Raw genomic sequence first — 15,499 nt, forward strand, 5'->3', positions numbered from 1 at the left:
CTCTTTACATGCATGATGTAAGCATGATCTTTTAATAAACTTCTTCTTTCACAAATTTAAACTGAAACTAAAATTTATAAAAGTTAAAATAAAATTAAATATTTCTTTTTCCCAAGTGTAAATATGTGCAAAACCAAATCAAAGTTCTACTTTGTCAATGAGTGCAAATAGTGCAAACGGAGCCTGACCAAGTATGTCATGAACAACATGCTGCAACTACAGCATCTTCAGCATCTCTGACATCGCAGCTGTCAAGTGTATCAATGCTTCGGGAGTTTTGTCTTATCTCTGGGCTGGTGATGCTGCTATGGCAGCTTGCTTCTCAAGGTAACGAGCCAGCATATCCAACGTGCCCGTCATTAACTTGTGTGATGGTAATTGTAGCCGTTTCTGCTTGGACATTTTCACCACGGTAGCCGCTGAACTACGATGAAAAAAAGCAGTCAAGGTACGTGTCCACAGGGGCGATTTTAAACGCGTGTGGACGCGCCGCTTCCCAGTATTGCACGCTTGGTGGGCTGCCACTAGAGGATGATTGACAGGCGCTCTCCTTTAAACAACAAATTTTTGCGAGCGTTCGCGAGCGTTCTCGAGGCGGCGAGTCGAGCCCGGCGCCTCTGATTAGCATAAAGTAGATTCGACTTCAACTTTAGGCAAATGAGGAGCGGCCAACTCGCGCGCCGTCTCTCGACATTCGCCGCGACGCTACCAGAATGCATTGCACAGCTTTTCACATAGACAATGAAAGTGATGATAGTCCACAGGCAGGGAAACACCGCTGCCTGTGGACACGCACCTTCACCCGCCCGAGTAAAACGCGCACGGCCACGTCCATATTACGTGCATTGTCGGTAACAATAAGCGATGCCGTGGTTGGGTTTTTAAGCTCCCAGTCAGTAACAGCTGTCTGTATAACCTCGGCTATGTATAGCTCACAAATCTCGCGAGACGGATTTTTAACGCAACGGGAAATATCGTTGACTTTAATCTCGCAAGATCTCGTGGTACGAGATCTCGTCACACCCCTAATAATAAACAATACACTGCCTGTTGAACTGCCGTAGAAAGACAGAGAGGCTTCTTTCCTCAAGCCCCTAAATTCATCCAACACTCATTTATTATTTATTCATATTCATCATTCATCCCATTTTTAGTTAGCAAGCTGTTCAACAACCTTGTGTTGTAAAAATGATATGTTGATTGTACTTGTAAATCCTGAGACGGATCAATGCTTTCAACCAAATGTTATCCATCTTCCTTGACGACTGACTAGTTCTCCCAATCTCTCGCTGACAATCTGTGATTGTTGCACCGCATGGTCATCACAAGTGATGTCATGAACCACAGAAGCCTTACAACGAATTCTCTAGCTTCTGTAGTTTTTAAATTTGATCGATTTAAACAGGATCGTAACAATAATGTCAAATGTCCATTACACGCCAAGACTCTGATGTCACCGCGACTTGCTGTTGTGATGTAATGACATCACAAAGTCATGGTCGGAATGTTTATCCATTCCTTGATTATTTAATATTTAGTTATTTTCTCACTGTCTGTTTCGCACTGCGTGCCGTCAGCCAAACTTCCACTCCGCCAGCTGTGATTCGCATTGAATGAATGGACTTTATTTACGCCTTGCGCCGAGAGTAGACCAGGTTGGAGCTGGCAAGCTTTCAGCGCAGTCTCGGCGAGGCTTTTTGCCACGAAACTTCCGCTGCGCCAAGCTCCCCTGCTGCGCCGCCACACCCATCTTGGCGCAGGCGATCCACCAAACTGCCAAACTGACCGTGCGCAAGGCTGCGTGGGTCGAAACTTGCATTACGCCGGCTCCGCCACCCTGCACCGCCCTGCGCAGCTCCACGAAACTAGGGCCCATTGTGTTATCTACGAATGTGCAAGAAGTATCAAAAAGTAAAAAAAAAAAAGGCAATTAAAAAGATTAGGAATCTCAAATGGTATTCATCTAATGAAGTGAATTCTACTTTGGAATGAAACCCTCTCTAAACCTCGACGGTTAACTAGGCTCTCTGTCTTATTAGGTTTGTCCAACTACAAAATCATTGCATGCTCAGGGTTATCTACGAATGTGCAAAGATTATCTGATCAAAGAGTAAACAAATTGGCAGTAAAAAAGATTCCCAATCTATCTAGACATTTGCTTCCCTCCTTCAGTACTTAACAGTTGGCGTTACACATATTGGTCCGTACCACAACTGGTTGCGGTCTGGGAATATTTGGACCTAAAAACAGGGTTCAAGCTCAGAAACTTCACATAAACATCTCCTCCCTGTGAGTTCTAAATTGCATTTGTGATGTGTTTACTTTTTGGGGTAAGTTTCCAAACATGGTTTGCATTGCTGCACTGATGCGATTCCCTCTGAAATGTCTGCAGGCGTTACAGACTATGCATGTAAAATCCGAGTGCAGCAGTGAGACAGCCCAGCTGTCCGTCCATGAAAAGCTATTTTCCCTCTCATCCCTGTGGTTTCCTTTGATATGATGCATCACACACAGTGGCTGACATGAGTGCAGTGCAGTTTGATGAAGTTCCAAAAAGTAACTGGCACTGTGTTTGGGGGGCACCACATGTAAATCTGACACACATAGATCCTGGACCATCCTTTTGAGAAAGGTCTTTCTTGTCTTTCCTCTCCTCAGGCTACCGTTGGTCTGATCCGGAACCTTGCACTATGCCCGGCCAATCAGGCGCCACTGAGGGAGGCAGGTGCTATTCCACGATTGGTCAACCTGCTGCTCAAGGCTCACCAGGACACACAGAGACATACCTCCTCCACACAGCAGACATACCAGGTCTGGACCATGCACACACACACACACACACACACACACACACACACACACACACACACACACCACGCACAGTTGCTGTGTGACAACTTCCAGTTCTGAAAAGTGAAGCCGACACTGAAGTGCCTTAAACATGTATTCTCTCTGATGGGGCGACTCCTCCTGTTACAAAAGTAAGTGAAATTGCATGAAAGTCTTGAATGTCTCTGTTATTAGGATGGTGTCCGTATGGAGGAAATAGTCGAGGGTTGCACAGGAGCGCTGCACATTCTGGCCAGAGACCCCATCAACAGAGGGGAGATTGCCAGCATGCAGACCATCCCACTGTTTGTCCAGGTACCCACACACTGCAACGTGACATTAAGGTATCGGTCTGCACAAACTACAGAAACAGCCAACTTGAACCCAACGATCAAGTTGCAATTAAAAGAGCATCTCTTTGATTCGAGGCCTAACCTCTGAATTATAGTCTTATTCACTCAATAAGTGATGGGAAGAGAGCAGGAGGACTGGCTGCTATTTTCTCAGACACTTTAAAAAGTAAGCCTTTGAGCTTCCTTATTTTTTTATTTTATTGGAAAGCCAAACTTTGTTTGTTTTGTTGCCTGCGGTTTATCGACCACTAAAGCACATCATTCTTACCCGAATTCTCTGAGCTGCTGTCTTTGTAATATAATTCAATTCTTTTAACAGGTGATTTGAACGTGCATGTTGATAATATCTCAGACGGAAAGGATTTTAATGCTACATTTACCTTTGATTTGACTTTTGTTGGGCCAACCCACAACAACAGCCACTCTAGATTTAGTTATCTCTAGAGGCCTGAATATTGGTATTGATAAGATTGCCAACATTAATATATCAGATGACTGCTGTTTGTTATTTCATCTGACCATTGTTGGTATAGCAAGGAATGATATGGAGCTCCTCGTAAATAAACAATTGTAAGCAGGGCTGCAGTGGAGGCTAAACACATGTAACCGCTGTTTATGCACCTGTAAATGAGTTTATCCACGTTTACATTTACCTGCCGTTTACGTCTGCCTAAATAATTGTTTGCATTATGGTACGTGTCTGTGACCAATCACTGCCTGTGGCAGCTATCAGGAAGCGGCAGGTTGTCTATTGATCAGTGGCTCGATACACGTTGATGTGGTTTGTAGAATGGACTGTTACAATGATATTAGGTGATTTGTGAAGCGTCCTGCAGTGACTCACCTCCTAAAGATACAAGCACACGGCCTCCAATACAAAGGAAGTCCAAAGAGCAAGACTTCACCTTTTTAATGTTGCTTTAGTTCGTATAATGCGACGCATTCAGTCAGTGACAATGACGTCCCCACTGTTGTACACAGCTCTTTGATAGAATGTGTTGCTGTACAACGTGGAACAAAGCTTATTTTTCTCTTCCAATGCAATCTCAGGTATAAAGTCCCAACGAGCTCCCTGCCTCCCTGTGTTTATAGTCTGTGTGTTTCCCGTCTTGATGTCGGGTCATTGTGTTGTAAATGTTGGTCCCTGCATGCTGCACCACCCGGGACCCCTTCCAGAAAGCAGGTTTTCCTTAAACTCTGAGTTTGTTAACCCTGAGAAGAGAGATAATCGGTTTTCCGTTCCAGAAAGAGAGTGAACTCAACCTTTAGGTCGGTTACCATAGTAACATACTCCGTGAACCTAACCTGCTCACTGGCAGGTTTGCTTCAACAAACCCTGAGTTTCTCCTACATGTCTCCGCCTTTTTCCGGAATCTGAGCCAACTCTGAAAAAATTGCCGTCCTTTCCTCGTCAACCTAATCGATATGGAAATAAAAGTGATTCTAGCAGCTTTACGTCGGGAGAGGATTTTGATTACTTAGGAGAATTTTTTTTCCTACCGATCACATATCTAAACAATTTTCTCCGACATTTTCAACATTTCATATCGCGGACATAATGCAGATTCCTTGCAGAGCTGTTTAGATTTTTTGCGAACGGGAGTTTTCTGAAAAATGATATTTCTTTGTTGAAATAGCCGCTTATATTTACTGTTTAATATGTGAAATATGATTAAAATCATATGACTGAGTCTACATATTTGTGCAATATTTCTTATTCTTATGCTTAATTTGCAGGTGAAGCCACGTTCTTTTTGTGCCTGGGAGGATTACACCTATATGAAAATTAATATTAATTTGTTGCGCTACTTTGTGAACTACGGGAGTTGAACCCCTGTTGCCTGCACCGTAGGCAGCATTGCTAACATGTACGCCACAGTGTCACTCTGTGAGGCCAATAATAAAGACTTATCACCTTTAGATCAATCGACTGTTTCATTCAGTTATACACATTAAGTCGGGCCGGAAATGTTGCTCTGCTTTCTCAGGATGAGCTCATTTTCTACATAAACTAGGCCTGTAGCCTAGACTTCAAAATATCGTCGCACATGTCGGTCACCGAAAAAAACAGTTCGCAATCGCACTTTACAGAATGGTGACTGAAACTGCGACCTCCTCACAGGATTGCCAACAAAGCCCTGCTAAAAGCCCAAATAAATACATTTAGTCCCAAGCGCAAAGGCGTCGTTATTTGCAGTCTGGCACCACACCAGCACAACAGCGATGTTGGAGCATCTAAAGCCGCATTCACAAACGTCGCTACTCGCCCATCGCCCCTTGCCCCTTGCGTTTTCGCTGAATTCTACTCGTAGAAGCACTCACAGCGGAGGCACCCCCTTGTCTCTCGTGGAGTACTAACTTTGGCTAAATTAATTTCACGTCCGTGTAGTGTGTTGTGGAGCGTGAGTTCTGTGCACTTTGGTAGTGCTAGCAAACTATCTCAGCTCTCCGTGCAGTTTGCTCGTGCTTGGTTCCTTAGTAGTTAATGTTAGCTCGCTACTAGCGGCTAGACAGCTGTGCGTCAGTTAACGTTTGTTAGCATTTAATGTTGGCTGGAATCGTAGCTAGCTTTCGGCTGCAGAACACAGCTATCTAGCTGCTACTAACCCGGCACGAACGAACTGCACAGTGAGCTAACTCATGAGTCAAACATAACATTAGACTAACGTTAGCCACCTTATAGTATGTATCGTGAAGCTACGCTATTTCTCTAATGTCAACTAACGGAGCCAAGCAATATCCAGGCCAGCCCTGCACGTAAGCTGGTGCGCTGTGGTCATGAATTAATTAATGTTTTTATGAGCATTGAAAACATTAAAATGAGCACCACATCCAAGTGTGATTGGGCTCATCAAAATTGTTCACTGTGTAGATAGAGTACTCTACGGGCTTTAGATAGTCAGTTTCATTTTGCATCAGGTTCTTTGTTGGGACTGTTATATTGTGTTAAACACTCAGGAATTTCTGTACTGTGCACGGCACACTGTTTGTTTTTTGCACTGCATTTTTTTGTAATTTTGTACAGGAGAGATTTTTGTTGGACTGTAAGTGTAAACAGACTGGCCTATTTTGAATAATTTTATTCTATATTTTTTATTTTTCTGTGCAAAACAGTGTTTAATAAACTATATTATTAAGAATTTTTGGTATTTATTTGAGATACATTATGGTTTTTATTAATCGAACAACAACAAAATTATCGTTAGACTAATCGTCCAATTAGTCGTTAGATTAGTCGACTAACCGATAAAATAATCGCAGATTATTCGTTTTAAAAATAATCGTTTATTCCCAGCCCTAACAAAAACACTCTCATAAACATGCTCTCCCGGTTGCCATGGTGAATCGTAGTATCGGAGCTCCATTGACGATGGCTTTGTAGAGTCAGCAGGCGCGCACGTAACTCAGAGTTTACATACTCAGAGTTGATTGAACTAATTCAGAAATGCTGTTCTGGAACCAAAAACTCAGAGTTGCCCATCTCGGAGTTGGTCAACTCGGAGTTCAGGGTTAGGTTCAGAGTTGGTTGAGCCTGCTTTCTGGACAGGCCCCAGGTAGTCTTCCATTTCTTTTCACAAAATTTTAAACAATAACACAACATCATCATAACCATAACCAACAATTTTGACACTGGTCTGGAACGGTACAAAATATAGGCCTACGCCGTGCAGTATATCCAGGTCTGCCTTACTGCATTGTGGTCCATCTGATCACAGAATTCATAGTTTACCCACCTCTGATTTTACCACTACAGCCCTGATTGTAAGGTCCTATTGCAGCTGCTAATTTCTAAAACTACATGTGTCCAACTATGAATAGATTAGCTCTCGACATAGTGACTCCTGAGATGACTAAAAACTAATTATACATTAAGGAAATGCCTTGCAACATTAGTAGAATTTATTTTAGTAGAATTTATTAATTCGGGATAGCCCCTTGAGATGAATCATCTCATTTTCGAGGGGGTCCTTTCATAAAATGATACACATAATACAAAGTAAAAAAAAAAAAAAAAAAAATACAGTGAAACACATTACAGGACTTATACATGGACACACACTCACACAGACAAGACTCTCCTAACCCCAGCTAATCCCTAGACAGCCAAATCTCAGCTTCGTAATCAATTTAGTAATATCCATACTTACAAATAGGAAAAAGAAAGTTACAGAGGTTTATAAGATAAATATATAAGATTCAATTATGATATAAATGAGAAAATTAATGAGAAATTAGAATAAAAGAGAAGAAATACAAATAAAATAAAATAATTAGAAAAATTAATTAAAAAATAAAAAACAGAACAAGGAGTTTGCAAATGGATTAGAAGTGATGCTTTGAAACCATGAAGAGAAGTAGTACACCTAAGCTGGCATGGGAGATTGCTCCAATCAGATGGAGCTTTGAATTGAAATGCACGATGACCAGATTCTTTCAATATTCTCGGAGTGCTGTGTCTATGTCTTAGGTTTTAGTGTGTACTGTAAGGAATTATAAATTGTTTTAAGTGTGAAGGCAAATTAAAGTGAATGCATTTAAAAATAAATAATGACCAGTGGGGTTAACCAATTCAAAGATTCGTAATGAGTACAGTGATGAGTTTTGTAGGAACATCTCACAACAAATCACAGAGACTATTATAAAGCATGGTAAGAGGACGACAATTTGATTATGTCATGTTCTGATAGATAATGTCTTTATAGTCAAGAATAGGGAATATTAATTTTGTGGTAATTATTTTCCGGACCTGTAGTGTGAAACAATCAATGGAACGATACAGTAATTTCAAATGACAGTAAAAAAAAATTGTAATTGAGTTAATGTGGGGTTTAAAGGAAAACTCAGAGTCAAGCCAGAGGCCCAAGTATTTAAATTCATCTACATTTTCTAGTGTTGCTCCATCAAGAAAATGTAAGGACCAATCTTTAGATAGTAAATCAAATCTAGTACTGAAAAACATACTATGAGATTTTTTTCTTATTTAGGAGAAGCTTGTTTGATGAAAACCATTTTTGAACTAAGTTAAAATTAGATTGTAAGGAGTGCTGAATTTGTGGAATTTCAGGTTTAGAAGAGTAAATTACAGTGTCATCGGCATAAAGATGAATTTGACAGTTGGAACAGATTTGTGGAAGATCGTTGACAAAAATAGAAAATAAAAGAGGACCCAGAGATGAGCCCTGAGGCACACCTTTTGTTATTAACTTAAAGTCTGACTGATTGTTCTGAAAAGAGACGCACTGACTTCTATTGTGAAGAAAATAATTAAAAAGTAAAACAGATTCTGTTGAGAGACCAATTGCATATAGCTTGTCTAAGAGGAGATAGTGTTCAACCATATAACGCTTTTGATAGATCAATGAATATGGCACCAGTAGGCATTTTATTATCAACTGAGGATAGTATGTCATTGCTGAATTTTGTGAGAGCAGTGGTCATCGAGAAGTTGGGTCGAAAGCCAGATTGGTGTGGCGATAGGATATTGTTGTCATTGAGATAATTGGATAATTCATGATAATTTTTTAAATATTTTTGCAATGCTATTGATGATTGAAATGGGTCTATAGTTGTGAGCAAAATCATCTGCTAAAGGAGTGCCGCAAATGTGGAGGAGCTTTGTGAACAAATACACCATGTCTCACAATCCTAATTTGAAGAGTTCTTTTAAAAAAAATAAATAACTGTTAGTATCTGAGCTAGGATTGCAAATTTAATTCACATTGAAAACAATCTGACCATTCTTGTCTGGAAGGTAAACCTGCTCTGTAGATGCAATTCCCATTACTTTTTTTAAGGGAAGTTTTGGATACTTTTATTTGTGAGGTATTCAATAATGTAAATGTATCCTTGGAGACATATATCCAGATAATCTTGAAATAGTTATCGTCAGGCCTTTACTCAAAAAGCATAATCTTGACTCAATTTGAGCAATTTCTTGTCACGACTTTTGGTTTTTGTAGTGTTGGTTTCCTGTTTTATATTTGTTCTGGTCGTTCTGTCTTGTGTTGTCATGTGTTTTGCTTCCTGTCTTTGTCTTGTCAGCCTTGCCCCTCGTTCTCCTCACAATCACCATAGCCTGCCCTTGTGTATCCACACCTGTCTGTCGTCGACCTAATCAGCCCTGGGGCCTGTACTACGAAGCAGGATTTGGGCTTAGCGAGGTAACTTAAGCGTTAACTCTTGGTTTTCCGTCCTACAACGCTGGTTCACTTCTTACCGGGGTAGATCGCCATGGTAACTTACGCTGTGGAGCTAACCTGCTCCGGAGCAGGTTATGTTCCTGAAAAGAGATCAACGTGGAGAAACACACCGCCGACTTACCAATCGTGGTGCACGGATATAAAAAAAAAAAAAAGAAGCTTGGTGGATCGTGAGAGGGTCTCGTAGGAGAACTATAGAGTGTACAGAGACCGGCAAAACCCTTTTTCTGTCCCTGACGATGTTTTTTATGAGAGATACAGATTCTCATCGGAGGGAAAGACTTTTCTGTGTCAGCGTGCAGCCTACTTACCACTTTGAATTATGTTTTTATATTTATTTTATTTGCTCCCAAGTCCATTTTACACTGCCGGGATTGCAGCTGAAAGAATGAGGCTGATATTGTCATAAACCACGTTATAAGAATACATCCAAGCAACAAATTCATTATTTTAAAGTTATGTGTTCGGCCTTTTATTGCTGAAGGACATCATAAGAGTTAAAGGGACGAGAGAAAGTGAAGACATGATTTAAAAGACGGCTGCAGGGCGGATTCCAACCCAGGTCTGCTGCAGGGAGCTTCGGTACATGGGGCATCAACTCCACCACTAAGCTATCAGCAAAGTTACTGTTGTCATCCAATCAGTCAGATATACTAGTTCCCTTATGATGGGGCAGTCATATTATACTACTACTAATACTGTTACAGTTTTTTACGATTGTTTACACACTAAAATAAAAATGTCCACACAATTTGCGAAATTCTACTCCAAGGAGCAAAATACCTCCACAGATTTGCACAACATTACACACAATGTCTGCTTCACCCTTTTTGCAAAACATTACACATAGGGATTTGTAAAACGCTACACACATTTTCACACCTTAGACACAGATAAGGATTGTGAGGTTACTTCCTTGTCATTGCAAAGCCCCGGATTGCCAATGACCACACTAGTGAACAAATTGGATAATCACATCCACCAAGTGTGGAAGCACACATGTGCTTATTTGCAAATGCAGCACTCAGGTGTGCTATAAAAGGCAGCAGGTGAGTTCACCTGTCTTCAACAAAAATGGAAGGAGCTAGAAGAAGAAGAGTGAGAATGAGAGGGGGAGCTCATAGAGGAGATGAAGGCGGTAGAGGAAGAGGAGAAGGAGGTAGAGGAGGAGGCCCAGGTAGAGGAAGAGGAGAAGAAGGAGATAGAGGAAGAGGTAGATAAAATAATTACTTGAAATATTCAGTCTGCAGCATCAGTGTTGTGCAGTGCTTGGTAAGTTTATAGTAGGCCTATTTGTGTACATAATTCCTATATCTCAAACTAATCATGAAGAATGTTGTGGGTTTGTCACTATTTTTTTTACATCTAAATTATCCCTAAATTATGTCTGGCCAAAAATCTAGCACATGCTATTTCCTAAAATTAGTTTTTTTACAAATGTGTTTTTTATTTATCACTTGGCTTTTTTATTTATCACAGTGTGTCTGCAATAGTGTGCAATAGTGTCTGATCATTGAGGACTGTGTTGGTTAAATGAAAACTAATAGCATTTTCACAAATATGTGTATATGTTTTGACTGAAGTGTGTATGTCTTGACTGAAGTGTGTCATTTTGCAAACAATCTAGGAATTATGCAAATTGAGTTTGGTGTTTGGATAATTGTGATTATATTTTGAAAAAAAGAACCCGGTTTTCAAAATTGCATGTAAACAATAGAAAAAAACTGTAATACGACTTACGCATTCACACAGTCGGCAAGTTTTTGCCAGCTGTCCATCCTGCATTTGGCAGATTAAACTGTTGCCTTTTGCCTGCATTATATGTTTAACTTCTTCGTATTTCTGTAAGATTATGGTTCGCTCCTCGAACGTGAAATACGCCGCTCCGCTGCCGTAGACTGATCCATGTTTGTGATTGGTCAAATGCTGCAAACGCCGCCTCTTTCATGTGCACGCACTCATAGCTGGACAGGTAAACCCTGGGTTGAGTTAGGGACAACCAGCTTCGTGTGACCGCTTATCTCTGATTGCCTTTGTTAGGTTTACTTAAGCTGGATCTCTGAAAGATACCCTGGGTATGTTGAACTCTATTCACAGAGCACTATTCCGCACTATTCCCTGCCAAGAGGATATTAAAGGTTGGCCTCACCTGAAAGATGTGAAGCTTCCCACAATCCAAGCAGAGATTGGATTACTTATAGGAGCTAACGTTCCCAAGGCTATGGAACCACTTCAAGTCATCAACTGCCGGAGCGGTGGACCATACGCTGTGAGAACTCTACTAGGCTGGACAGTCAATGGACCACTCAGGGGGTGGAAACGACGTAAAGGAATCAGGCAAACTGGTGAGAGTTACTGCAAATCGGATCTCAGTAGCAAAGCTAGAAGAGCTTTGGCAACTGCAGTTCAAGCAGGACTTTCCAAACGCTGGACAAGATGAGGATATTGAAATGTCCAAGCATGATCATCAGTTCCTGAGCATGGTGTCTCAATCTTCATGGATTGTGGATGGACATTACAGTGTATGCCTTCCAGTGAGGAACAATTCACTGAGCATGCCAAATAACAGGTCAGTTGCAGAGCAACGTGCATTGAATTTGCGAAAAAGATTTTCGAGAGATATCAAGTATTTCTCAGAGTATGTCACATTCATGGAGAACCTCCTCAAGAAAGGTTATGCTGTGAAGCTCAACAGTACTGAAAGTGAGCCTACAGAAGGATGAACATGGTATTTGACTCACCATGGGGTCAGACATCCAGTCAAACAAAACCTGCACGTGGTCTTTGACTGCGGAGCAAGTTTTAAAGGAATCCCTGAACCAACAGCTGCTACAGGGACCTGACTTAACAAGCTTGCTCTTGGGGGGTCCTTGTAAGGTTTCGACAAGAGACTATGGCTGACGTGGAGGCCATGTACCACCAGGTCAGAGTCAACAGTGAGGACACAGATCTCTTCAGATTTCTCTGGTGGCCCAAGGGGAACCATGAGCAGGAGCTTGTCGAACACAAAATGTTGGTCCACATTTTTGGGGCAACTTCATCACCAAGTGTGGCAACCTTCGCACTGCAGAAATGTGCAACAGACTTTGAGGATGAGTTTGGTCAAGAACTTGCCAAAATGGTCAAGAAATTTTTTTATGTAGATGATTGCCTTGCATCAACTACAGATGAAGACACAGCAATCACCCTTTGTGCTGACTTAAGGGCCATGTTGGCAAAAGGTGGATTTCGACTGACAACGTGGTCGAGCAATAGCCGGAAGTTGCTCAACTCAATTCCAGAAGAGGAAAGAGCACAAGGTTTTCGAGATCTGGATTTGAACAAAGACAATTTGCAGATGGAGAGGACATTAGGAATCCAGTGGTGTGCAGAATCTGATCCGTTCAAGTTTAAGATCAATCTCAAAGATCGACCAGGAGAGGCCTGCTTTCCCTCGTCAGTTCAATCTTCGATCCCTTGGGCTTTCTTGCTCCAGTAGTATTGCCAGCCAAAAGAATTCTTCAAGATTTATGCCGGCAAAAGTACAGCTGGGATGAAGATTTGCCAGGTGATGTCATTAAAAGTTGGAAGAAGTGGGTTTCAGGTCTGCAACAACTTGAGCATTTTGGAGTTGACAGATGCATTAAGCCAAAGCAGTTTGGTGCACCAGCCTTCGCACAGTTGCATCACTTCGCTGATGCAAGTGAAGATGCTTACGGAACAACAAGCTACTTGCTGTTGCGCAGTGAAACTGGCAAAGTGCAATCCACTCTGATGATGGCAAAGGCAAGGGTTGCACCCTTGATCATCTTCAACCATACCAAGAATGGAGTTGACTGCTGCTACAGTTGCAGTCAAGATGGACAAGCTCCTGAAGAAAGAGCTTGAACTGGAACTTCAGGAGTCAATATTCTGGACAGATAGCACGGTTGTGCTAAAGTATTTGAACAGTGAGAGGACCAGATTCAAGACTTTTGTCGCTATTAAGATCTCAGCTATCCTAGCGCACTCTGAGACTTCTCAGTGGAGGTACGTCAACACCACTCTGAATCCTGCTGATCAAGTCTCAAGAGGACAAACTGTTGAGGCTTTCTTGAAATGTGAAAGTTGGCTCTCTGGACCAGAGTTCTTGCTCTGCACACAGTGGCCTAAAAATCCAGATCCTGGAATGCTGGATATTGAAGACCCAGAGGTCAAAAGAGTGGTTTCAAGTGCACTCCATTCAGGCGGCAGATACCAAAGACTCAATGGACCAGTTGATGACTCTCTACTCATCTTGGATAAGGTGGGGGGTTTAGCTCAGGAGGTAGAGCGGGTTGGCTGGCAACCGCAAGATTGCCGGTTCGATCCCCGGCTCCTCCTAGCTGAGTGCCTGGTGTCCCTGGGCAAGACACCTCACCCTAATTGCTCCTGACGAGCTGGCTGTCGCCCTGCGTGGTTGACTCCGCCGTCGGTGTGTGAATGTGTGAATGAATGGGTGAATGTCAGTCATTGTTGTAAAGCGCTTTGGACAAAAGCGCTATATAAATGAGGCCATTTACCATAAGGTTGAAGCGTGCTGTTGCCTGGTTTCTGAGGTTTAAAGATTTGTTGAAGGAACTGAGAGCAAAGAGAAAGGAAATAAATGCACAGGATAAAGAAAACAGAATGGACCAGTACAAGAAAGTTTTCAAAGGAACAGATTTGACTTGTGAAGATTTGAAAGAAGCCGAAACACATATCGTCAAATACTGTCAGAAACAAAGCTTCAAGGAGGACTTGAAAAATTTTAATGGAGCATCAAAAGGTGAAGAAAAGTAGCTCACTCTATAAATTGTATCCAGTGTGGCAAGATGGAGTGATGAGAGTAGGAGGAAGGTTGAGCCGAGTCGCAATGCCTGATGATGCCAAATAGCGGAGCTTGTACTGAGAAGCATTCACGAGTTTACAGCCCACGCCGGCAGGAACCACATGTTGGCCCAACTGCGTCAAAAAATTTGGATCCCTGGAGAAAATGGAGCCATCAGGAAGTTCTTGTCTAGGTGTGTTGCCTGTAAAAGACTGCATGGAACAACTGGCAAGCAGCTCATGGCGGATTTGCCAAAATGTAGAGTCTTGCCTGATGGTCCTCCATCCCATTCTATCCGGCCCATTCCTGGTGAAAAGAGGAAGAGGACAAATCAAGAGGTATGGCGTAATTTTTACATGTCTAGCCATACGAGCCGTGCATTTGGAAGTTGCATCTTCTCTTGACACGGATGCGTGCCTCAACGCAATCAGAAGATTTCTTGCTAGAAGAGGACAAGTAAAGGAGATGTACTCTGATAATGGAACTAATTTTCGTTCAGCTGATGGCGAGTTGAAGAAGTCAGTAAAGGAATGGTACACCAGCAAGATTGCAAAATATCTGCAACAAAAGGGTGTCCATTGGCACTTCAACCCCCTAGCAAGTTCTCACCATGGAGGAAGTTGGGAGCGACTTATCCGCTCAGTGAGAAAAATTCTGAACCTCACAGTAAAGGAACAACTTCTGGATGAAGAGGGTCTTCATACCTTACTGTGTGAAGCAGTGGCTGTCATAAACAGCAGGCCCATCACAAAGGCAGCTGCAGACTTAAACGATTTAGAGGCCTTAACGCCCAACCACTTGGTGCTGCTCAAGACTAAGCCGTAGTTACCACCGGGGTATTTAAAAAGGATGACCAGTTTGCTAAACGCAGATGGAGACAGGTCCAGTACCTTGCGGACATCTTCTGGAAGCGTTGGTGCAGAGAGTACCTCACACAGCTACAAGAATGTCAAAGATGGTCTGCATCTGGAAGAAACTTCCATGTCGGTGATGTAGTGCTGATTGTCGACGACACGTCACCCAGGAATTCATGGCCGTTAGGAAAAATCATGGAGACTTTTCCCGACAGCAGATAGTTTGTTTGTCAGGTTAAGGTGAAGACCAAGACCAACGTGCTTTGTCGCCCAATAACAAAGTTATGTCTTCTTCAAGAAACTGAGCTGGATGGAAGCCAAGACCTCATTTGCTATGTGGTGAAGAATGAAAATACTTTTATACATATCCTGAGTTTAACTACATAAGCATGTAGGCTCCTTTTTTAAGTTGAAATTTTGAGTAATTGTTTCAAAAGGATTGATAACAATTAGGGG

At 42.0% G+C, this 15,499-nt stretch overlaps 1 protein-coding gene across 2 annotated transcripts in view; it reads left to right on the top strand.

The window, feature by feature from the left end:
- The window catches only part of LOC311030463 (junction plakoglobin-like), a 202,183-nt gene that overhangs the window by 149,430 nt on the left and 37,254 nt on the right, over positions 1 to 15,499 (top strand). For both annotated transcript variants that reach the window (XM_084036224.1, XM_084036225.1), the window contains exons 11-12: positions 2,659 to 2,811; positions 3,025 to 3,144. In XM_084036224.1, the coding sequence (XP_083892350.1) occupies positions 2,659 to 2,811; positions 3,025 to 3,144 (273 nt within the window). The remainder of the gene's footprint in view (positions 1 to 2,658; positions 2,812 to 3,024; positions 3,145 to 15,499) is intronic.

This window comes from Eutrigla gurnardus (assembly GCF_963514095.1).
Source record: "Eutrigla gurnardus genome assembly, chromosome: 20".
Taxonomy (NCBI): Eukaryota; Metazoa; Chordata; class Actinopteri; order Perciformes; family Triglidae; genus Eutrigla; species Eutrigla gurnardus.